Source organism: Schistocerca serialis, chromosome 4 (assembly GCF_023864345.2).
Source record: "Schistocerca serialis cubense isolate TAMUIC-IGC-003099 chromosome 4, iqSchSeri2.2, whole genome shotgun sequence".
NCBI classification, from domain to species: domain Eukaryota; kingdom Metazoa; phylum Arthropoda; class Insecta; order Orthoptera; family Acrididae; genus Schistocerca; species Schistocerca serialis.
Window position 1 is genome coordinate 785,627,944 of NC_064641.1, and position 25,951 is coordinate 785,653,894.

A 25,951-nucleotide genomic window follows, 5' to 3' on the forward strand; every position below is an offset into this window, starting at 1 on the left:
GGCGCCATATAGTCTAGTGGTGGGCAGTGGTCATAATGTTTTGGCCCAGCAACGTAAATGTATAAGTGGCGTTCAATGAGTAATGTATTCCTTTTTTTCTGAAAGCAGGTTGATTTTATTCAGGTTTCCAATACACTACATTACTCCCCAGTCTTTTGGCTAAAGAACCCTACTTTTAAACATACCCCCGTTCCATGCGACGGCCTTACGCTGTCTTACTCGGAGGACCTGTATGCCCGCAAGGTACCGCTCTTTTGGTCGACGTCAGATACAATGTCTTGCTGCATAAATAACATCGTCCATGGAGTGTAACATTCATTGGGCCAAACAAATGGAAATCGGAAGACGCGAAATCTGGGTGGATGAGGAAGAATAGTCCAATGAATTTTTTGCGCTTCTCTCAGGATCTAACACTTGGGTGAGGCCTTGTGTGGTCATTGAGAAGGGGAAGTTGGTTTGCATTTCTGTGGCGACGAACACGCCGAAACCATCTCTTCAGTTTCTTCAGTGTCTCACAACGCACTTCAGAGTTGATCGGTTGTACCATGAGGGGGAAATACAGGAACAGAATAGCCCCTCCAGAGACCCAGAATACCGTCCTCATTAGTTTACCGGCTGAACGGGTAGCTTTTTCTTCGGAGGAGCGGTGATGGGGCACCACTCTATGGACTGTCGTTTTGTTTCCGATTCGAAGTGATGAACTCATGTTTCATCGCCTGTGACGATGTTCGATAAAAATTTGTCACGACCGGCCTCATAAAGCGCAAGCTTTCCGCACAGATGGTCCTTCGTTGCTCTTTATGGTTTTCTGTTAGACGGTGAGGAATCCAGCGGTTGCAGATCTTCAGGTATCCCAACTGGCGGACGAGAGTGTCAGCACTACCGACAGTTGAACAGCGAAGTGTTTGACTGTGATGCGCTGATAACCTCGAATGAGAGAGTCCACACGTTACAACGCTGCAGGAATCACAGCTGTGTGCGATCGGTCCGCATACGGAGGATCGGACAGGCTTGCGCGACCTTGTTGCGATGATGACAGATGTCTCGGCCAACGACTCACCGTGCTTTCGTTCACTGACAGGTCTCCGTAGGCATTCTGCAAGCGCTTATGGATATCTGCGATGCTGTGGTTTTCTGCCAAAAGAAACTCAATGAATCTCTCTGCATGAAACGCACCTCCGGTAGAGATGCCATTTGAATGCTACGTATAGTGCCGCCACCTATGGGAACTTCGTGAAAATATACTGGTTGAAGTTGGAATATTTCACGATGTCCCACCACAAATTCGGAACTTCTTTCAACTGAAATTGGCCGAGAGAAAGAAAGCGTTGCATTAATTATTGAAGGCCCCTGGTACAAGTAAAATACTACTGGCCATTAAAATTGCTACACCACGAAGATGACGTGCTACAGGCGCGAAATTTAACCGACAGGAAGAAGATGCTGTGATATGCAAATGATTACCTTTTCAGAGCATTCACACAAGGTTGGCGCCGGTGGCGACACCTACAACGTGCTGACATGAGGAAAGTTACCAACCGATTTCTCATACACAAACAGCAGTTGACCGGCGTTGCCTGGTGAAACGTGGTTGTGATCCCTCGCGTAAGGAGGAGAAATGCGTACCATCACGTTTCCGACTTTGATAAAGGTCGGATCGTAGCCTATCGCGATTGCGGTTTATCGTATCGCGACATTGCTGCTCGCGTTGGTCGAGATCCAATGACTGTTAGCGGAATATGGAATCGGTGGGTTCAGGAGGGTAATATGGAACGCCGTGTTGGATCCCAACGGCCTCGTATCACTAGCAGTCGAGATGACAGGCATCTCATCCTCATGGCTGTAACGGATCTTGCAGCCACGTCTCGATCCCTCAGTCAACAGATGGGGACGTTTGCAAGACAACAACCATCTGCGCGATCAGTTCGAGGACGTTTGCAGCAGCAAGGACTATCAGCTCGGATACCATGGCTGCGGTTACCCTTGTCGCTGCATCACAGACAGGAGCGGCTGCGATGGTGTACTCAACGACGAACCTGGGTGTACGAATTGCAGAACGTCATTTTTTCGGATGAATCCAGGTTCTGTTTACAGCTTCATGATGGTCGCTTCCGTGTTTGGCGACATCGCTGTGAACGCACTTTGGAAGCGTGTATTCGTCATCGCCATACTGGCGTATCACCCGGCGTCATGGTATGGGGTGTGATTGGTTACACATCTGGGTCACCTCTTGTTCGCATTGACGGCATTTTGAACAGTGGACGTTACATTTCAGATGTGTTACGACCCTTCATTCGATCCCTGCGAAACCCTACACTTCAGCAGGATAATGCACGACCGCATGTTGCAGGTCCTGTACGGGCCTTTCTGGATACAGAATATGTTCGACTGCTGCCCTGGCCAGCAATTTCTCCAGATCTCTCACCAACTGAAAACGTCTGATCAATGGTGGCCGAGCAACTTGCTCGTCACAATACGCCAGACACTACTCTTGATGAACTGTGGTATCGTGTTGAAGCTGCATGGGCAGCTGTACCTGTACACGCCATCCAAGCTCTGTTTGACTCAATGCCCTGGCGTCTCAAGGCCGTTATTACGGCCAGAGGTGGTTGTTCTGGGTACTGATTTCTCGGGATCTATGCACCCAAATTGCGTGAAAATGTAATCACATGTCAGTTCTCGTATAATATATTTGTCCAATGAGTACCTGTTCATCATCTGCATTTCTTCTTGGTGTAGCAAGTTTAATGGCCAGTAGTGTACATTGTATGTCCTGCGACAGTGAAAACGGTGACATGAGAGGTGTGTACTGGAGAACGGTGGCCGCCTACTGCGCAGCGCAGCGCCACGCCGCCCCTATGGCTGGGCTGGGCTCTGCCCGGCCTCGCTTGGCGCCTCGGAGCATTGCGTGCCGTCCGGAGCCAACTATAAAGCACCTTGTCAGCAACTCGGCGGTCGGCCCTTAGGACCTTATAAATAAATCCTTATCGCCATCTCATCTGGGGGCCAATCGGATCTCCGCGAGACGTTCGTTAAACGGTGTCCGGGAACACAGTGTGCGCGCCTCGGTGCCGACGCGCCTCGCCGCCATATTACTTTTAATTAAATACCTCCAGGCGCGGCTGATTTATAGAATTCCAGCCTCCCCGCTAAAAGCGCTAATTAGATCCCGACCGTGACCAACGTGATTAGGATTTAAAGGCCCAACTGCTCGAGTCACTTATCGGATAATCGCAGTCGTCCATCTCGCGGCAGTTCCTTCAACCAAAAATAATTAAAACTAAGAAGAGCAGTAGTTCAACAATGTACAGTGGACAAGACAGATGTAGCTTATCTTCCGGAAATGCGACAAAATATCTGGAATTTTACTCTGTCAACAACTTTTAAGTGATCTTGTGAACAAACTTCTGGGACACTGCCACCAGTCACAATTTTCTTTGATAACTCGCTTAAATTACTGAATATTACAACACGTTTCGCGATATAAACTCATCATCACGCAAAAATGGGAATATAAAAACATATAAAAGAGATCTAAAAGTAACTGTATTCGCTTCTGGTATCGTATGCGTAGCGTTACCATAAGTATAACATCAATACAACATGCCTATTTAGAAGAAAATACATATCTGATAGGACGGAGTACGCGTATGAGACCGAATACATAAATGGCAGTTTTCGCATCTTTACTCGCTGGCTCACGATGAGATGGAAGGTAAAGAAGTATACAATTTATTCTTATATATTGACATATTAAAATGGAAAGAAGTGTCGGAGGCAAAATATATCACACAGTACATAACGCAGTCATCACTGAGAAAATTACGCTGCCTGACAAAAAACTGTGGAACACCCTCAGGGAAGCATGGAACGAAATGAAACTCCACGAGTTGAGAGGGCATATGACGTAATTTCATGGATTACAAAACAAGTCAAATTTAGAAACAACTGGCAATATTATGAGAAGGGTAGTTGCTACCCACCATACAGCGGAGATGCTGAGTCGCAGATAGGTACAACAAAAAGACCGTCAAACAAAGCTTTCGGCCGAACAGGCCTTCATCAGGACCACACACACACACACACACACACACACACACACACAAATGACCACAGTCTCTGGCCGCCTAGGCCAGACTATTCCATGATGCATTTTCCATTGTTTGCTTTTCTACAAAGAACTGGGTTGTATGAGCCCTCTTATCAGTATGACGTAGTACACTCTCTGGTCTTGCCTTCATGGACTGATTCGGTTGGGAACGGTCGCATAACGCCTTTGTATCCTCTCCTCAAGGAAGCTAACCCATAACGTTCCTAACTGGTCCTTATATATACTGGATGGCGGCACTGGGACGGATTTGACGGGCAAGCTGGTCCCATATATATACTATAGGGGGCAGATCTGTATAGCTTCTCCGCCACAGAAGAACCTCAACATCAAGCACAGTGAGTTCTTACAGACACGTGGAATGTGTGGACGAGCTTTGTCCTCTTGAAAAATGGCACCACGATACTTTCGCACGAGAGGCAGGCCTAACACATGAGGAAGCACCACGTCTGTGATGTACCGTTGTGCCGTCAGAGTTCCCTCGGTTACTACCAGCTTTGGCATGAAGTCATACCCGACAGCAACCCACACCATGACATCTCTCCTAAAATTGGAAGAGTGGGATCCCTCCCCAGGTTGCCGCCATACTCGGAGACGAAGGTCATGTGTGGTAGCGCTGAACCGTGATTCATCGCTGAACGCAATGCGACGCCATTCATTCATCAGCGGTGCATGTCTCCCGGTCGAGGCACTACTCCAAATGCCACACAGAATGTTGCAGAGGGTCGATCACATGTTCTAGAGTACCAGGCATAAAAGTGGATGGGTTGAGATGTACTTGGTAAACATTACGGTGACCCTGCCATGTGATGCTCTGACATGATCCACCGGAACCTCGATGACGTGTATACCTGCCCTCACGTCCTCCTGCAGTCCAACACCGGGCCACTGTCACAATCGAATGCCCCTCAGTCTGGATATACAGGGTTTGACCAGCCGAGCAAATGGACACTCACAATGTGACCTCTTTTCAAACTCAGACAGGTGCCGATAATGCTGTTTCACACGTATATGAGGCATCTGGATGTCCACAATGATAACTGAAAACCTGACGTAGTTTATGCCCCTTATATATCCCACCAAGCCTTGTAACAACATTAAACACGAACACATTCGACCTGTCACAGAGAATTGTAACTCTGATCATTTACATATCCGCCTATGTTGCAAATGTGTATTAAGCTATACTGACATCTGGTCGTATCTTTCTGGGTGCTTCGCTTTTTTTGTGAGGCTTTATACGGGCTAATAAAGTTGAACATTCCTACAAAATAGATTAATTTCTTATTGCATAAATGGAGTCCCAATAATATTTACTCTAAATTTTGTTACGCTGCGGTTTGTTTCAGAACAATTACATAAATGATTTTAGAGAGAGACAAAAGACAGAAAGCTTACCTTCTCAATGTATTATCTCCTTTATAAAACAAATTATAATCATGCCCCACATTATCATTATTCACAATTTAAAATTCATAGTTTTACCGTTTGGGATTTATTTGGCCTTTGTTCCTAGATATTTCACGATATTCTAAATTCTGAACTCACGCTCTAATTCATGGAAGGAGTATTTTACCACAGTGGCTTTGCACGAAACAAGTGCATGCATACTAGCAACTCTGTAAACCGCATGTGTCATCTGCATATAGCACGCAATTGCTATGCATGTGAGAGCAGGCAGCGCGAATAGTACGACGTAGAATAACGTTGAGACATAACTGTCAGGACGAAATACAATGCGGTTAAACGCACACCCATCTGTTATTTAGACGTTGTGGAATCAAAGTGTAATCACTGGCCTGAGAGCATGTACTAAAGGCTTAGCAGTTCTGTTGAAAGGCGTATATTTAATACGAAATATGACTTGTGGACATACGCAGCAAAGACATATATGATAATGAGAAAAAGAACGGGGAATAGCGACTTGCTTAACGTCAGAACTGATAACACAGCACTGGAAGAACTAAAGGAATTGTCCTATCTAGGAAGCAAGGTTACAAACGATGGCAGGAGTAATGAAGGTAGCAGAAATAGACTGACAGAGGCGAAGAAAGCTTTCTCCGATAAAAGAGCTCTGCTGACATCAAATATTGACATGGAGCTGAGGAAGATGTTCCTGAAAGCGTGCATCTAGAGCACATCATTGGACAGAAGTGAAACGTGGGCCGTCCGAAATGTGGAGAAGAAAGTGCAAGAACTTGAAGTGTGGTAAAAGCTGACATTATGTAACCGGATACAGTTCGAATATTCTAAAGGATCAAAAAGGATGAGGAAGAACCACAAGGCGAATAGAGAGCGGTACTCTAAGGAACAGCACACTGTAATCATTTATTTGAGGCTTAGCTATGACATTATCTTCAGCAGCTAACACACCAATGATCGGACAGACCGACTCGATTACTTGATAGAAATAGAACGTGTACAGAATACTCTATAAAAATACTGGCGGTTAAAAGTCCTGCATATGCTATCTGATCGATAACACCCAAGAAACCCATATGGAAAGAGGAATTGACCAGTAGAATTCATCACGAAATGGTAATTACAAATTTTAGTTCCTGTCAGTGTTTAGCAATGGAAAGGATGACCCAACCGCACTTACGCCCTGAAATGGCAGTGTTAAACCGTTAAGACAGCTCACTACAAGTGTGGGATCGGTTTCCGAAGATGTAATAAATGAATCAGTGCATTAAATCTGATCTCATGTAAAGACAGAACAGTTCGTATAATACACTGCTGGCCACCGTAAATGCAACACCCTGAAGGAAGCATCCGAATCGAGTGAAATTTACACCATGAGTTTGCAGCGATGAGATATGCAACTGATTAGAATTTCAGCGCAGACGCACATCACGCTCGCCTGTGGCGCCACCTCATAGCGCCATTTAAGGCTTGGCGATTTCGACGAGTGTACGTTCGGCACGTGTGTTTACCTTGTGGTTGTTTCACAAGACGATCAGTTATGCCTCGTAGACAACAGCGAACATCTTTTGATCAAGTAACCGAGTTCGACAGAGGAAGGATAGTGGCTTACCGAGATTGTGGATTATCATACAGAGAAATCGCTAGTCGTGTTGGACGAAACCAAACAACTGCAATGCGGATATGTGACCGTTGGATGCAGGAGGGTACGACGGACCGACGTGGTCGATCGCATTCACCTCGGTGCACCAGTGCACGTGCTGATAGGCAAATTGTGCGCATGGCAGTGACGGATCGCTCAGTGACATCCCGAACCATAGCACAGCACATTGCGTCTGTAACGCATCATCCAGTGTCTGCACGTACCATTCGACGCCGTTTACAGCAGAGTGGTCTGTCCGCAAGACGTCCATTGCTTCGTCTACCACTGACGCAGAACCACAGACGTCTCCGTCGCCAATGGTGTGATGACAGACGGATGTGGACGGCAGAATGGAATGACGTTGTCTTTACTGACGAGGCACGCTTCTGTCTGCAGCACCACGATGGTCGGATTCGAGTGTGGAGACACCGTGGAGAGAGGATGCTGGACAGCTGCATTATGCACCGCCACACTGGTCTTGCACCGGGTACTATGGTACGGGGCGGTTTTGGATATTACTCTCGCACGCCTCTAGTACGCATTGCCGGTACTTTAAATAGCCGGTGCTACACATCCGAGGTGCTGGAGCCAGTTGTCCTTCCTTACCTTCAGGGCTCGGCCACAGCCATATTTCAACAGGATAATGCGCGACCACACGTGTCACGTATTGTCCAAAGGTTCTTCGTCAATAACCAGATTGAATTGCTTCCCTGGCCGGCTCGCTCTCCGGATCTTTCGCCGATAGAAAACATGTGGTCCATTGTTGCTCAACGAGTGACGCAGATTACATCCCCAGCAGCCACACCAGATGATCTTTGGCAATGTGTGGAAGCTGCTTGGGCTGCTGTACCCCAGGAACACATCCAACGTCTCTTTGACTCAATGCCGAGACGTGTGGCAGCGGTGATCTCCAACAATGGCGGCTATTCTGGCTACTGATTCTGGCAGGAACCACATGTCACAGATGTCTGTAAACGTAATCATTTGATACTTGGTCAACATGTTATCTACAAAATAAATTTTGTTGTGCTACCTCTTGTCTTTCTTGGTGTTGCACTTCCGGTGGCCAGCAGTGTAATTGCTTCGGGTCAGATGTTGTGTTAATCCAAGGCAGTCTACGATCGGTTTCCGAGGTGGCAACAGGCGAACTATTGTGTGAAGTGCAACTCCGTATAAAGACGGAGTTAAGTGTCACAGTTGCCTTGGAAAACATATTTGTTGGAGGTTACGTTGTTTCCAAGATCGTCTGAAGTACTTTTGTGACTTTTTCGGGGCTCGATAACTAATGATTAATGACCGGAAATCTTGTTATGAATATTGAAGACACAGTGCCTCTAGAAATCGTTTTAATAATTTTGCGATTGGTGCAAGAAAGAAAAATTAGTTACCATCCCAACATTTTAAGTTTCTTATTATGCTTAGCATTTAAACCTATCAATTTGTCACATTATTATGCACTGTTTATGGTACAAGCGTTAGAGCTCGCGACCGATGGAGGCGAAAGGAATTGGGAGCATCTACCAGGCGGGAGGTAAGCAAGTTGGCTAAAATCCAATTACGAGAAGTAGGGAGCGGACGCACTGGACTTTCACCTGTAAATCACACGTAGCATCACTGTGCGTCCCCGTGTACATATTGCGGCAGAGGATATTTCGAACATTCATTCTCCTGTCTGCTGTGATACTGTTACAACGTCTGTGCAAGATGCAGGTGTTTCTGTAAAGGCTACATGGCTCAGAGAATGGAGATTCCACTTTAACAGCTGGTAGAAACGCCACCGGAGGAAGGTACGGACACAACGACCTTCTAACTGCTGCCTTAAACCGCCATTCGCGGTACCTTTAGCTGCTGGCTTGCACCCCCTGACACCACCGACATCTTACGTAAGGAGAACAGATAAGATACCTTGTTACGAGGAAGACTGCAAACAGAGATCTGCGATCACGTATGGCAAGTACTTATGGTAAAGAGGTACAGTGTCCTACAGGTGCAGGCTGTGCGGGGAACAGGGGGTGTTTCGGAAGCAATTTGGGCGATCACACGGCGGACGACAGCGCCGGGGCGCGCTTCCCTCCTGGCACGGGGACCGGGGAACAGGGAACGAGGTTAATTCCATTTCGATTTAAACGAGGCGCCCGCCACTGCGGCAATGAACGCGCTTCGCCTCGCCTCGCCTCGCCTCGCCGCGCCGCGCAGGAAGCAGCCCAGTCAGACAGTCCACTTTATTCGCCCAATTCCCGAATTGCATGCTCCGCCGGTATTACGGCCGGCAGGGACATCAGATGCACCGTTCCTCATGCATAATCTATGTGCGACAAGAAATAAATATGGAAGTTTAAATGAAAATTTAAGAGCAATAGAAATTCATGAACAGTTTTATAGCGCGGCCGTCTATATCCGTGCGCCTCGCTTCCGAAGCGACTATTGAGGGCGCGCGAGCGAGGGCCCATTCCGCCCGCGACTGTCACGCCAGACGGGAGCTGCGACAATGGCCGCCGTCGATACCTCTGCAATGGCGTCGCCTCCCATCGTGGGCAATCCGTCTGGATAGGCCCTGCGTACGTCTTCCTCCACGCGTCGGACAGCACGCACTAAACGCTGTTCTCGCTCCCTGAACGGGCTGGCTTTCTAACATTCTCTTCCCCCTCACAGTATTACCAATCTTTAAAGCAGATGATGATGCGGTCTCATACTCCGAGGAGCATAGGGAACGATGTGGGCCACCCGCACCGCCGACTAGGCAAGGTCGTAGCGGTGTGGTTTGCCACTGCCTTACTCCAACCGTAATGGGGATGATGATGATGAAGACAACACAAGAACACACAGTCATCTCGAGGCATGGAAAATCCCTGACCCCGCCGGGAATCGAACCCGGGACCCCGTGCGCGGGAAGCGAAAACGCTACCGCAAGACCACGAGCTGCGGACTATAAAGCAGAAGTAGCTCAAAATTTTTATAAACAATTATCCAAAGCATTTCTGAGAAAATACACTGATCAGCCAGAACATTATGACCACCTTTGGCACGGATAACAGCGGCAACGCGTCGGGGCATCGAAGCAGTGAGATCTTGGTAGGTCGCTGGAGGAAACTGGCGCCACATCTGCACACTCACGTCACATAATTCCCGTAAATTCTGGGGAGCGGGACGCCACGTTCAATCAATCCCAAATGTGATCGTTCGGGTTAAGATATGGGGAGCTGGGGGCCAGCACATCGACTGGAACTCGACACTGTGTTCCTCGAACCACTCCATCACACTCGTGGCCTTGTGACACGGCGCATTATCATGTTGAAAAATGCCATTGCCATCGAGAAACATGATCGTCATGAAGGGGTGTACGTGGTCTGCAACCAGTGTACGGTAATCCTTGGCCGTCCTTGCACGAGGTCTACTGTACCTAAGGATGCCAACGTGAATGTTCCTCGGGACATTGTAAAAAAATTCGTGCCGAGAAGGGGGGATGTAGTTGTTACATCCCACTTCTGACACCAAATGTAAAAGAGTACGTGGTTTGGGGATGGGGAGAGAAACTTCTGGCACCAATGTTAATATATAAAATGGGAGGGAAGGGGGAAAAAGGTTGTTAAATATACCTCGTGGCGGCAGTGTGCAAGAGGTCGAGAGGTCAGGATTTGATATTGGGCATCCAGGGCTGCCGTTAAATGAAAAAACAGGGAACTAAGTACAATGAAGAGCATATATTTCAATATACGGCGTACAAAAGGCGCGCCTAGGGTCAGAAGTAAACAGGTTTAGGCCAGTCTAGGAGGTCGAACAATTTATTAAAATGGGCAACGGAAGGGGAAGCGGTTCATGGTTCATGTTAACTTACGTTGGTAGCCGGTCGTGAAAACCAGAGACAGAGGCTCTGCTTTCCAAAAAGACGTCTCTTCTGCTCGAGGTCTGGATTACAAGAGAGAGAATAAACTGTGTTCGGCACCGCAGAAGACTCCAGAGTCCGCACACGTGATCCGTATCCCGTGCACGCTATTGGCTAAAACCAATGGCGTGAATTCGCTAGCAGTTTCAGCAGAGGGCTCAGGGCGTCTTCTGTCAGCAGCTTTAACTGGACAGAATTGCCTCGGTTTCGAAAGACAAGCGATTTGTGTCATGTACACACGGCGTCAATTAATCTGGGAGAAAACTTGTAAAGTTTCCACTGGGCCTTTGGAATAAATTTTTTACACTAATTCCCTAAAATATTCCTTGACTGGCTGCCATCCTGTACAGCATAATGAAGCCGCCGCCATCTTGTCTCCGTCCGGCAGTACAGGTGTCAATGACCTGTTCCCTGGAAGAAGACGGATTCGCCTTCTCCCATCGTCATGATGGAGGTTCAACAGACCACGCAACGCTCTGCCACTGCGCCAACATCCAGAGCCGATGGTCGCGGACCCATTTCAGTCGTAGTTACCGACGTCGTGGTGTTAACATTGGCATATTCATGGGTCATCGGCTGCAGATACCCATCATTAGCAGCACTCTGCCCAGCAGTGCTGTTAGTTCCGCCACAGTTCGCCGCCTATCCTGTTTTACGGCCTACGATGTCCGACGTCTGTAACGAGAGGTGGCCGCACAACCCCACGACGTCTGGACGTGGTTTCACCCTCGTTTCGCCACGTGTTGAAGACACACAACAACAGCAGTCCTCTGACACCCGACAACTTGTGAAGTTTTCGAAATGCTCATGCAGAGCGTCCGGGCCATCACAACCTGCCTGCCCCCTGTCTAACTCAGACCGATCGCGCGCCATCCCCGCTCCAATCACGGACAGCATGTGGACTGATGCTACATACACCGTGCGTGTGTCTGACTAGCAGTCATTCCTCGCCAGGTGACGTTGCTATCGCCTGGACGGGTTTATAGCGATAGTAGATAGGTGGTGATAATGCTCTGACTGATCAGTATATATTGCATCAATAACACAGTCCCTTAGATTGTACATAGGTATCTCTTAACCTGCACAAAGATGTAAACAACAATGTATGCGCAGTACCTATCCAACGGGGTGGGTAATACAACCGATCAGTTCCAGTCATAACACCAGCAAGGAAGAACACAACTTGTGCTGACAGCAGTTCCGCCACGGGTAGAAGGTCAGTCCCGTAATTTGATCGCATTCACATTGTCACGTTGTGTCAGGAAGGACCCTCATCAAGAAAAGTTACCAGATGTCTCAGAGTGAACCAAAACGTATTTGTTCGGACGTTAAGGTACAGAGATGACTTGCCTCGCTGAGGCCGCCCAAAGGCTACTAGTGCAGCTGATGACCGCTACTTACAGATTTCAGCTAGTGGGAACCCTGAAAGGAACGTCATCATGCTGAATAATGATTTTCGTGCAGCCATAGGACATCGTGTTGCGACTCAAGCTGTTCCAAATAGGATGCATGAAGTGCAACTTCGCACTTAACGTCCATGGTGAGGTCCACCTTTGACACCTGGACACCATGCAGCGCGACACAGATGGGTCCAACAACAAGCTGAATGGACACGTCACAACTGGCATCAAGTTGTTCACATATGCCTTCAACCAGACAATCGTCGGACACTTTTTGGTGGCAGTCTAGTCGGACTGAACGACTTAGACACTCTGTCGGGCGAGTGCAGAAAGTTGGTGGTTCCTTGATGTTTTGTGGTGGGATTAATGGTTCAAATGGCTCTGAGCACTATGGGACTCAACTGCTGAGGTCATTAGTCCCCTAGAACTTAGAACTAGTTAAACCTAACTAACCTAAGGACATCACAAACATCCATGCCCGAGGCAGGATTCGAACCTGCGACCGTAGCGGTCTTGCGGTTCCGGACTGCAGCGCCTTTAACCGCACGGCCACTTCGGCCGGCTGGTGGGATTATATAGGACCAATGTACGTCATTGGTGGTCAGTGAAGGCAATCGAACAGCTATATGATACAAGGATGACATCCTCCGACATTTGGTGCAATCATATCGGCAGCATTTCAGAGAGGGATTCGTCTTAGTGGAGGACAATTCTCGCGCTCATCGTGTAATCGCGTACATTTTGCGAATGCGTTGCATCACGACATCGAAATTGTTACATGAGAATGGCCAGCTTAGTCTCCAGACATGCCAAACATGCCTCGGATACATTGAAAAAAGCTATTTTTGGACGAGATGACCCGCCAACCAATCTGAGAGATCTACGCCGAATCGCCGCTGAGGAGTGGGATAATGTGGACCAACAGTGCCTTGATGATCTAGTGGACAGTATGCCACGACGAATGCAGTCATGCATCAGCGCAAGATGATGTATTACTGGGTATTACAGGTGCTGGTGTATGCTGCAATCTGGAAAACAATTTCAGAAAGTAATACACCCCACGTAGTTTTTCATCTATTTTGAATATTTTAGCATTGAAATTAGTGGTTTATACAACTATAAGTTATCACTATGGGTTAATGTTATTTATTATTAATACACTTCAGAGTGGCAAAAATAAAGTGGATTTTCATTGATATTAATTATTAGCCAATAACAGTTACAAATATTGGCTCATACAATACTGAAATTAACGCCCTTGTCCAAAGCTGCTGTTCTGAAATAACTGAGATTACAATCAACAAAGTATGTTTTATGTAGTCAGAGACTTATAGAATATTGTATTTACGATCCATATCTAAAAGATGAAAAAAGTAAGGAAAAGAAGAATACATGCCGCATTCCGACAAACTTTAAAATGCACCTGTGCAACATTACGTTTAAACTACACTTACGAACGAACGGAAAACGAAAATATCTATAAAGTACATATTTTTGTAATCGGCATCAAATGCTCTTTTCTGCAGACCACAAATATTTTTTCAAATTTTTGGTCATTTCTCACGAGCAGGTCCCCTTAAGGATATACTATGTGTCCCAAAATATTGGGTCAAGGTTAGCGTATACAGATGACGAAAAAATCCTAAACCAAGTATTTTGAGATAAGGACTAATTGTACGAAATAAATACCAATTTTATTATTGACGAAATGAACTTAACACTTTGCATCAACAAATGAGGTTCATCTGTGCTAGTAAGCAGGCGTTCATGCCACAAGCTTCGCGTTGCAGGTTGCCTGCCTACAGGCTTCCAGGAGCAACAAAAATTTGATTTTCGATACATCATATAATTATTGACCGAATTTTAAAAAAATGCTCTCACAGTCTATTCAGTAAGAGGTATACTCTTTATGTTCAAGGTCTAACAAATGGTTCAAATGGCTCTGAGCACTATGGGACTTAACATCTGAGGTCACCAGTCCCCTAGAACTTAGAACTACTTAAACCTAACTAACCTAAGGACATCACAAACATTCATGCCCGACGCACGATTCGAACCTGCGACCATAGCGGTCGCGCGGTTCCAGACTGGAGCGCCTAGAACCGCTCGGCCACACCGGCCGGCTCCGGTACTTCAATCTAATGATTTTAGAATCACATAAAGGCACACGCATTATGGACTGCCATAAGTAGCTTCCGGCATTTTCTGTTGTTTTTGTAGTTGTGAGGCCAAAATGTTTACTCGTTACCTCCGTGACAGTTTTGCCGAGTATGGCTCTGAGCACTATCGGACTTAACTTCTGAGGTTATCAGTCCCCTATAACTTAGAACTACTTAAGCCTAACTAACCTAAGGACAACACACACATCCATGCCCGAGGCAGGATTCGAACCTGCGACCGCAGCGTTCGCGCGTTTCCAGACTGTAGCGCCTAGAACCGCTCGGCCACTCAGGCCGGCTTTGCCGAGTAATGCAATACTATAGCGAGAGGGTAGGCTTCTAACGACAAAACGTTTTTTATCGTTACCTGCGTCCTGACTTGAAAGTCTCTCTCTATATCTCCAAATCAGCGTCCAGCTATACCGTGTATGCCTCTTATCTCGTTGACTTGCTGCTGAGTGCTGCAAAGTTAACAACAGCCTACTGCTCTCCATATTATTAAATGAGAGAATTTTGTTCTTTCGTAGATCATATGCATTACAACAACTTTTTACGTTTACGAAACAGCTTCAAACAATTCCCTGTCTGCTTGACAAGTGTATCTCAAATGCATTAGCAACGATCACAGTCACAGTTCATAGAAAACCTACCAACTCGAACTTGTTTCGTTCCGTGACTTTTTGATGCATTATCGCGGCCGTCTTGCTCCACGATGGCTGGCGCAGCTCCGAGGTGGGGATCCGCTGCACACGGAACACACAGAGAACAGTATGTGGGGCCAAACATAAGCAGCCGCCAGCGCCACCCCGTCCCGCCCTAGCAACGCCGTCTGCATTGTCATGCAGTTAACACGCAGCCACAGAGAAACCCTACGTTGAATACGCGCGTCCCACCTACCAAACTACATGAAGTAAATCTTCAGCAGTCGACGACTATCATTCGTTCGTTCTAGATACACTGAACAACACATCACTTTAACGAAGTGGTGTGTTACACTGCAAGACGTGAGGCTATGTTTTGTGCAGGGGTTGTAAATATTCCGAGTTCTATACATGGTATTAAGGCTGTATAATCTCTAACAGTTAATTCTTCAGTTTGCAGAGTTTTATGGTGAATAAAATTTTGTGTACATCGAGGTGACAAAAGTCATGGGTTAGCGAAATGCACATATACAACTGACTGTACTATCGCGCACACAAGGTATAAAAGGGCAGTTCATTGGCGGATCTGTCATTTGTACTCCGCTGACTTCATGTGAAAACGTTTCCGACGCAATTATGGCCCCAAAAAGCGAATACACACACTTTGAACGCGAAATTGTAGCTGGAGCTAGATGGATGGGACAATCCAATTCGAAAATCGCTAGCGAATTCAATATTCCGAGATCCACAGTGTCCAGAATGTTCTGAGAATACTAAATTTCAGGCACTATCACTCACCGCGGATAACGCGGTGGCCAATGGCCTTCACTTAACGACCAACTGCAGTGGCGTTTGCATAGAGCTGTCAGTGCTAACAGACAAGCAACACGGCGTGAAATTACCACAGAAACCAATGTGGGACGCACGTCGACCGCATACGTTTGGACATTGCATCGAAATTTGGCGTTAATTGGCTATGGCAGCAGATGACCGACGAGAGTGCCTTTGCTAACAGCATGACATCGCCTGCAACGCCTCTCGTGAGCTCGTGACCGTTTCGGTTGGACCCAAGACAACTGGAAAAACGTGGCCTGGTTAGATGAGTCCCGATTTCAGATGGTAAGAGCTGATGATAGGGTTTGAGAGTGGCGCAGTCTCCACGATGTCATAGACGGAAGTAGCCAACAAAGCACTTTGCAAGCTGGTGGTGTCTCCATAAACATGGTGCTCGGATCCAACTGAACTTATCGTGGACTGGAAATAGTTATGTTCGGCTACTTGGATGATGTTTGGTTTGTGGAGCGCTCAACTGCAGTGTCATCAGCGCCCATAGAAAGTCCCAATTTTTTCACAGCCCGATTTTTGTACACAGTCCAGTCTAACTACTGCCACGAATGATGAGGACAACACACTCAGTCCCCAGGCAGAGAAAATCCCCAACCCGTCCGCGAATCGAAACTGGGACTCCGTGATCCAGAGGCAGCAACGTTAGGCACTAGATCATGAGTTGCGGACACGGCTACTTGGAGATCATCTGCAGTTATTTAAAAAAAAGAAGAAAAAAAAAGAAAAAAAAGAGATATGGCTCAAATGGCTCTGAGCACTATGGGGCTTAACATCTGAGGTCATTAGTAAGTCCCCTAGAACTTAGAACTACTTAAACCTAACTAACCTGAGGACATCACACACATCCATGCTGAGGCAGGATTCGAACCTGCGACCGTAGCGGTCGCGCGATTCCAGACTGTAGCGCCTAGAACCGCTCGGCCACACTGGCCGACTGCAGTTATTCATGGACTTCATGTTCCCAAACAGTGGTGAAATTTGTACAGACGACAATGCTCCACGTCACCGGGCCACAATTGTTCGCGATTGATTTGAAGACCATTCTGGACAATTTGAGCGAGCGATTAAGCCATCCATATAGCCCGAAATGAATCCCATTGAACATTTATGGAACATAATCGAAAGGTCATTTCGTGCAGCCGGCCGGAGTGGCCGAGCGGTTCTAGGCACTACAGTCTGGAACCGCGCGACCGCTACGGTCGCAGGTTCGAATCCTGCCTTGGGCATGGATGTGTTGATGTCCTTAGGTTAGTTAGGTTTAAGTAGTTCCACGTTCTAGGGGACTGATGACCTCAGAAATTAAGTCCCATAGTGCTCAGAGGCATTTGAAACACCAGTTCGTGCACAAAATCCTGCACAGCCAACACTTCGCAGTTATGGTCGGCTGTACAGGCTCAATATTTCTGCAGGGGACTTCCAACGACTTATTGAGATCATGCCACGCCCAGTTTGTGCACTACACCGGCGGAACGAGATCCGACACGATATTAGGAGGTATCCCATGACTTTTGTCACGTTACTGCATTTTTAAACCAGATATATAATGTGTGGACTGTTAGGTTTATACTCCATTTGTCGCCATCTTGTACCTTGAAATTGAAGAATGTTTCTGTCATGGAGCATGTGGTATCTTCAAATGAATTCAATTTATTTACTGTCTTCTACAAATTTCCCCCGTCTTGAAAACGAAAATTTGTGTTATTTGCCGACAGCTTCTGTATCAAAACGTTTTTTACTTGTAACTCGTACATTATAATACTTCTTCTTAATTGGATTTCAGTTACTGATCATTGGTGTGTAGCAGAGTAATAATATAGCACACAGACTATTAAATGCTGTATCGACAAGATTTTCTCGAGTGCAACACCTTTAAATTGGAATAGAATATTTGTTCCTAGCTAGATAACCACGATGTACCTTGGAACAGCACATTTGGAAAAGTTTTACTTTTCTGAAGTGATTTCTGTAATTTCAAAAATAGAGTGCAGGACACAGAATGCTATCATTTCAAAATGGAATAAGAAAATATATAAAACTTCTATCACCGGGCTGGCTAGAGGCGAAAGACTGAAAAGTGTTCCGACGTACAACGCTCTCCTCTACCGTTCTTCAAGGTAGAGCCACAAAAGTGACATCATAAACATAAATAGTTTACAAACACGTATCTCACACGCGCTGCTCATTCAAGAATTCGAACTAGCTGAGTATTCATTTGCAATCATGGCTTCCTTCTCACGAAACACTTTCTTCATGATTATCTACCGCATAATTGACCCTAATCGTTTGGGACGTCCTGTACAGTCTTCCAGAAGGAATGGTCAAATTCGGGGATATGACGGGAACATTCATTCAAAAGAAGTCTAGTAAACTTGTGCTCTAAAATGCATATCTTAAGAGCTATGAGCACTTTTTTCATCTCAGATACTGTGAAACACTTCTCTTTTACTGCAGCAATTTTGCTTCCCGTGTTTTGCGAAGTGGTAGAAAATATACAGTGTGTCGCAGAAGGAATGACCAAATTGGAGGATATGACGGGAACATTCATTCAAAACAAAAAGAATCTAGTAAACATGGGCTCTAAAGTGCAAATCTTAAGAGCTATCAGCACATGTTCATCTTCAATACTGTGAAAAACATCTTTTTTTACTAAGCAAGTTCTCACTGCTCTTAAGGTGTGCATTTTAGAGCCCATGTTCTCTAGACTTACTTGCCCCAAATGGTCATTCCTGCCTGCAGCAACTACGTAAATGAGTGCGGCTTCATTGAGATCCATGTTTATAGTTGGCGCCAGAACACACCGAAACAGAAAGAAAAAAATCTTCAGCATTCCAGTACGATCAGTTTCATTAGTACTGCCAAAATTTCGACAGGAAATGGTACTGACAGCAAACACTGAGCTTCTGTCGACATTTGCATGCTAATCCGTCAGACATTTGATAATGTAAGGGCAAATAACACGTTTCAAAAATGAGAAAATAATATTAATTCTCTATTATACTCATATGGAACTGCCGTAGATGTAAGCAATCAAACAGCAATGCAAAAAGTATGACTTTTTTGTACTGATTCTACACTTGTATTGTATGTTAACCGGGGGCCTAGAAACGACGGAGAGGCTCCGTCCCCGCCGCAGCCGCAGTGGTCCACAACCCCACGACGACTACCTCAGTCTACTTCACCCCTCCGACGCCCCACACCGAACCACTCTTTCAGGGTTATTGTGCGGTTCAGCCCCCGGTGGACACCCCCCCCCCCCACACCCCCACCCAGGGAACGTCTCACACCAGACGAGTGTAACCCCTATGTTTGCGTGGTAGAGTAATGGTGGTGTACGCGTACGTGGAGAACTTGTTTGCGCATCAATCGCCGACATAGTGTAGCTGGGGCGGAATAAGGGGAACCAGACTGCATCTGCCGAGGCAGATGGAAAACCGCCTAAAAACCATCCACAGACTGGCCGGCTCACCGGATCTCGACACAAGATTCTATAGTTACCAAAATAATCTCTGCAGGTGTCCAGACACTGGTTACTTTACCTGGAAGATGAAGCATCAAGCCGGCCGAGGTGGCCGAGCGGTTCTAGGCGCTACAGTAAGGAACCGCGCGACCGCTACGGTCGCAGGTTCGAATCCTGCCTCGGGCATGGATGTGTGTGATGTCCTTACGTTAGTTAGGTTTAAGTAGTTCTAAGTTCTAGGGGACTGATGACCTCAGAAGTTAAGTCCCATAGTGCTCAGAGCCATTTGAACCATTTTTTTGAAGCATGAAAGAGCAACAACACGCTCGAATAGCCTGATTTTGTGAGCGATCTAGAACTAGTGTCCTGTTTCAGCCTGGTGGTTCTCCACTTAAGAAATGAGAAGCTACAGTCTTAACAGGGAGCAAGGCAGAAGGTACGTGGTGTACATGGGCATTTGATATAAAAACCATTCAGGATGTAACAACAAGGCTGTCACAAGGTAAGGGAAGGTGAGGTAAAGTGGGCAGACTAAGGGAAATCGAATTTTCAAGAAAACATGACTATGGTAAAGCTTGCCGCTTACACATTTTGAATCTGCATGTTATAAGGCCTCACACCACATACGGAATATCCATAAAGGAATGTGACAGTTATAAAGTCTGATAATATCAACGGTAAGCGTTGTAGATTGTTGGTTCAACGTCACAATCAAACAGTTTTGGATAAGCGCATATACAAGTACTGTTTTGTCATTTTCCCGTTTACAACGCCACATATGCAAAATGACGGTTCCTCTGTGTAAAGCGTTTTGTGTTTTGCTGTTTGCTACGGCTGAATCTGTAATTTCAGTTAAATGTGCGTTTCGTTTAAATTGCGATCCCCCACGTGGCAAAAACATCTGACCATGGCATAGTCAATTCGAAACGACCGGACGTGGGTGTTAAGAGAAAGGCACGGGACGACCGTAAATGTCTGAAGAGTAAATTGACCGGGTCAGAGCATCTTACTTTTGTAGTCCCAAGAAGTTCGAAACCAAGTCTTGAACATCATAGGGTAGAGATGACTGTGTGGAAGATTTTAAGAAAAAGTTTGCACATGCTTCCATACTGGTTACACTTAGTACATGATTTACAGCAAAATGACTATGGTGCACATTATAGCTTTGTAAGTGAAATATTGCAGCGAGAAGATGAATTTCTTGATCGTGTTGTGTTCAGAGATGAGGCAGCTTCCCATCTAAGTGGGATGGCAAGCTAAATACCCATAATGTTCGTATCTGGGGTCAGATTATCCTCATGAACCTGTACAACATTTCCCAAAATTAAACGTTTTTCTGCACTGCGTCCCGACGTCAAGTGTACGGACAATATTTTTTTTTTCTTTCTGAAGCTACCGTAACAGTTGTGGCTTGTCTTGATAATTTAGAAGAACTGCTCTTTCCCCAATTAGAAGATGAACCTGAAAACCTGGAAACAAGATGGAAATCCTGTCCACTGGCATCTCCTTGAACGAGATTGGTTGAAAGTCGTAGTCCCTGCCAGTTGCACTTGTTGTAATGGTCAATACAACATACTTTTCTGTTGGCTTGCACGTTCGCCTGATCTAACGGCATGTGATTTCTTTCCATTGATGCTTTATAAAACATTTTGTCTATGTTGTGCCACTATCTATTGTTGGAGTTGAGACACGGAAATGAAGAGGCTATTGCTTCTAATTATTCCGGACTTGCTAACCAAAGTGTGGAAATAATTGTATTTTGGGTCAGATGTGCGCCGTATAACTAATTGTGCACATACTGAATATTTGTAAGAAAAACTAGGCTAGTTTATATTCAATTTAATATATGGTTTTGTAAGTGGTCTAAATTAACTGTTATAAAATACCACTGAAACTGGGAGATTCTTTTATGGACACTCTCCACTCTTACGTGGAAAAGAAAATAATTTATAGGAACTATGTGAATTTTTGTGAAGACTTATATAGTGGCCACTTTGCCCTACCTAAAGGGGTAATGCGGCCAGTGCCATCGTAGCAAGCTTCCCTGTATGTTGTTCTGGTTTACGGATATATTTACCGGACATCGTGGTGTCATAGTATCTGAAATGATACCAAGCGGCTGCAACAAACCGTTTTGAATCGGATTTTTGTATTAGACCAAATATAATACAACAGAGACGGTTTTAAATAATATAAATAAATTACTTACTTAATTCAACGCTGTCACAAAAGGATGCATAATATATTCGCATACCAAAGGGTTTAGAAGTCAATCTGACCTGTTGCGTTGTGCTGATACATGGAAGTAATTATCTGTTGTTGGGACACTTTTCCTGATCGGACACCAAAATGCCACTAGTGGTTCCAAGATGAAACTATATAACCGAAAGAAACGACAAGAAATCTACACTTGTAAGACCAATAGACGCGTTTTAAACATCGACATTTTAATAAAGTCTTAATCTACGTCTGAATGAGGTAAGAAGAGTAATACAAATGACTTACCTTACATCCGACGACTGAAAATCAAAAAAGTTTTTACTAAAAACTAACGAAACAAGCGTCCTCTGTCAGGTTCAATGACAAAAATGTTGGTGTATGTTAGATGCACAACATGATCACAGAATGTAGCAGCACTGCTCAGGGCAAAAATTATAAAATGGACAACGGCCACTTCTTCGGCTCTGTCACTTTATCCCAAGTGTCACTTTTATAGCATACATAGGTCGATTTTATTTTATTCTATTTGCAATATGGTCAATACATCTGAAGCAGCTATTCAAATAGTCTGTTTTTAAATTGAATTATTTTCGTTTTATTTTTATCGGTTTCTGATAGCTTGTGGAGAGACAAGTACAGTGGAACTCTTTGGAAAATAGTAACTAAATATGATACAAACGTTGCTGCATTTAATTGTGTGAAAAGTTTCAGGGTTAACATTGATATGTGATAGACGGGCTGCCTAACGCTGTTAAGAAAGTTTATTGTTCCGCTTAAGGATTCATACGTACTCCACTCTCTAAACACAGAATATGAATCATGTAGCACAATACTCAGCCCTCAGGCTAGTATCACTTACCGCCAAACTTGTCCAATGTTGGAAGTTCCGAGTGGCGCGTCTGCAGTGATTTATTATCAGCCTCTGTTAAGTTCTTTTAGTCATTTTTGTCACTGCTAGTGATATCTATGAACTTTGCAACCTGCTCCATGCCGGAAACCTTGTAACTGTGTTTGTGTGCGCCTGCCTAGAGCATCCATTCCTTTTTTTTCAGGTCTGTCAAGTAGCTTGGTGAAGTCGCAGTGAGCGGGCGCTTGTCTCACCCCACTATCCCCCAATGGGTGGACGCAATGTGCATGTCGGAAGCGTTTATGAGACTGAAACATCTTGTTTCCAGTGTAATCAGTTTGAGTGGAAATAAGGTGAGGACAAAGAGTCTTCGTGTAGTAGACGCCCAGAACTTAAGAGTAGGAATGCAGGAACTACAGGCCTCCTAGTGAACGGATACGTACACTCTTGTCCACTACACTACTGGCCATTAAAATTGCTACACCAAGAAGAAATACAGATAATAAACGGGTATTCATTGGACAAATATATTATACTGGAACTGATATGTGATTACATTTTCGCTCAATTTGGGTGCATAGATCCTGAGAAATCAGTACCCAGAACAACCACCTCTGGCCGTAATAACGGCCTCGATACGCCTGGGCATTGAGTCAAACAGAGCTTGGATGGCGTGTACAGGTACAGCTGCCCATGCAGCTTCAGCACGATACCACAGTTCATCAAGAGTAGTGACTGGCGTATTGCGACGCGCCAGTTGCTCGGCCACCATTTAGCAGATGTTTTCAGTTGGTGAGAGATCTGGATAATGTGCTGGCCAGGTCACCAGTCGAACATTTTCTGTATCCAGAAAGGCCCGTACAGGACCTGCAACATGCGGTCGTGCATTATCCTGCTGAAATGTAGGGTTTCGCAGGGAACGAAAGAAGGATAGAGCCACGGGTCGTAACACATCTGAAATGTAACGTCCACTGTTCAAAGTGCCGTCAATGCGAATAAGAGGTGACCGAGACGTATAACCAATGGCACATCATACCATAACGCCGGGTGATACGCCAGTATGGCGATGCCGAATACACGGTTCCAATGTGCGTTCAGGGCGATGTCGCCAAACACGGAAGCGACCATCATGATGCTGTAAACAGAACCTGGATTCATCCGAAAAAATGACGTTTTGCCATTCGTGCACCCAGGTTCGTCGTTGAGTACACCATCGCAGGCGCTCCTGTCTGTGATGCAGCGTCAAGGGTAACCGCAGCCATGATCTCCGAGCTGTTAGTCCATGCAGCTGCAAACGTCGTCGAACTGTTCGTGCAGATGGTTGTTGTCTTGCAAACGTCCCCACCTGTTGACTCAGGGATCGAGACGTGGCTGCATGATCCGTTACAGCCATGCGGATAAGATGCCTGTCATCGCGGCCGTTTGGATCCAGCATGGCGTTCCGCATTACCCTCCTGAACCCACCGATTCCATATTCTGCTAGCAGTCATTGGATCTCGACCAACGCGAGCAGCAATGTCGCGATACGATAAACCACAATCGCGATAGGCTGCAATTCGACCATTATCAAAGTCGGAAACGCGATGGTACGCATTTCTCCTCCTTACACGAGGCATCACAACAACGTTTCACCAGACAACGCCGGTCAGCTGCTGTGTATGAGAAATCGGTTGGAAACTTTCCTCATGTCAGCACATTGTAGGTGTCGCCACCGGCGTCAACCTTGTGTGAACGCTCTGAAAAGCTAATCATTTGCGTATCACAGCATCTTCTTCCTGTCGGTTAAATTTCGCTTCTGTAGCACATCTTCGTGGCGTAGCAATTTTAATGGCCAGTAGTGGACTTTCCAGATAAGGCTGGTACTGTACAGAGCACTCGTAGCACAAGTTATACATCATCTTACCTCCATCTTGGAATCTGACAAGAAATTTACATTTATTTTTTGATTAATCGTGTGACTTGAGACGAGAATGCCGTAGGGCGCAGTGCTCGGTGTGTTGCCCGTCCGCACTGTCGCAGCATGCAGAGTGGAAGACGCCGAGGTCGAAAGCAGAAAAACAGAAGGAAGGCGGCGGGAGCGGGCGGGCTTCACTCACCCGTTGATGGAGGTCTGCGACATGAAGATGCTGAGTATGGAGCGCGCGAGCGAGTGCCAGAGCTGCGTGAAGACCCAGTCGGACTTGTGCGACGCCTGCTGCAGGAAGTGCGCCGTCTCCTCGTCCACGGACTGCTCCTGGAACGTCCGCTGGGCGTGCTCCGCCAGCTCGCCGCACTGGTACCACTGTGCAAAAACAGACACGCGGTCAGCCTAAACAGTCAGAGCGCCGTGAAAAAGTGTCACCTTACGACTACCGCCATTCGCTGGAAGCTTAACACAAGCCATAACAGCCGTAATGAGGTGGCGCTTCAGTTCGTGCTCTGGTTTCGAATCGGTGGAGAAAAGGGGGTCAACTGTACTTACCGATACACGCTTGTCGATTTCGTTCCGTAATGGAACAATGAATTGACGTGTACCGTTATATACGTGCAAACAGAAGGAAAACAGAACACTGGCAATATTTCTTTTGCGTCTACATTACTTATCTTGCAATGTAGGTTGTGGTGACAGGCTGATCTGTAGCGTAGTCAGGCAAAAGAATCACAGCGTTTGATATGTGGTGCAACAGAAGAATGTTCAAAATTAGGTGGACTGGGGAGATAAGGAATGAGAAGGTTGTCTACACAATTGGCGAAGAAAGGAAAATATGGAAAACACTGATAAGAAGACGGTACGGGATGACAGAACATGTGTTAAGACGTAAGGAAATATCTTCCGTAGTACCGGAAGTGTGTAGAGGAAAAGAGGCGACGGTTTCACTGTGAGTTGGCGAAGCGGTATCGAATGCTAAAGTTAATCAAAAAACATACAGACATAAACACTTAAACTGCCAACTAACAAAAAATTGTTCAAATGGTTCTGAGCACTATGGGACTTAACTTCTGAGGTCATCAGTCCCCTAGAATTTAGAACTACTTAAACCTAACTAACATAAGAACCTAAGAACACCACACACATCCATGCCCGAGGCAGGATTCGAACATGCGACCATAGCGGGCCAATTAACGAGATGCAAGAAAACAGTTCGTGGTTGGCACTTAAATGATCCTGTGGATATCACGATATTGTGCATCAACAGCAATATGTCTTAAGTCATAAACATTGTTGTTTGCATTAACACAAAATCTAGTTTGATTTACGAGGCTACACTTTACAAAGAGTATCGAAAATTACCAGCGTCTTTTCTCGATGAAGGGAGAAGAATACTTCATGTTGTAGGGAAAAACAG

The 25,951-nt window shown here is 45.8% G+C and overlaps 1 protein-coding gene and 1 non-coding gene across 2 annotated transcripts in view; both read right to left on the minus strand.

Annotated features, from left to right (window-relative positions):
* The window catches only part of LOC126474765 (protein-L-histidine N-pros-methyltransferase-like), a 479,354-nt gene that overhangs the window by 122,080 nt on the left and 331,323 nt on the right, over positions 1–25,951 (minus strand). The window contains exon 2 of the mRNA XM_050102242.1: positions 24,722–24,906. Coding sequence (XP_049958199.1) covers positions 24,722–24,906 — 185 coding nt within the window. The remainder of the gene's footprint in view (positions 1–24,721; positions 24,907–25,951) is intronic.
* On the minus strand, positions 14,826–14,909 carry Trnas-gga (transfer RNA serine (anticodon GGA)). The gene is given in 2 exon segments: positions 14,826–14,860; positions 14,870–14,909. It is a non-coding gene; the product is annotated as a tRNA-Ser (tRNA).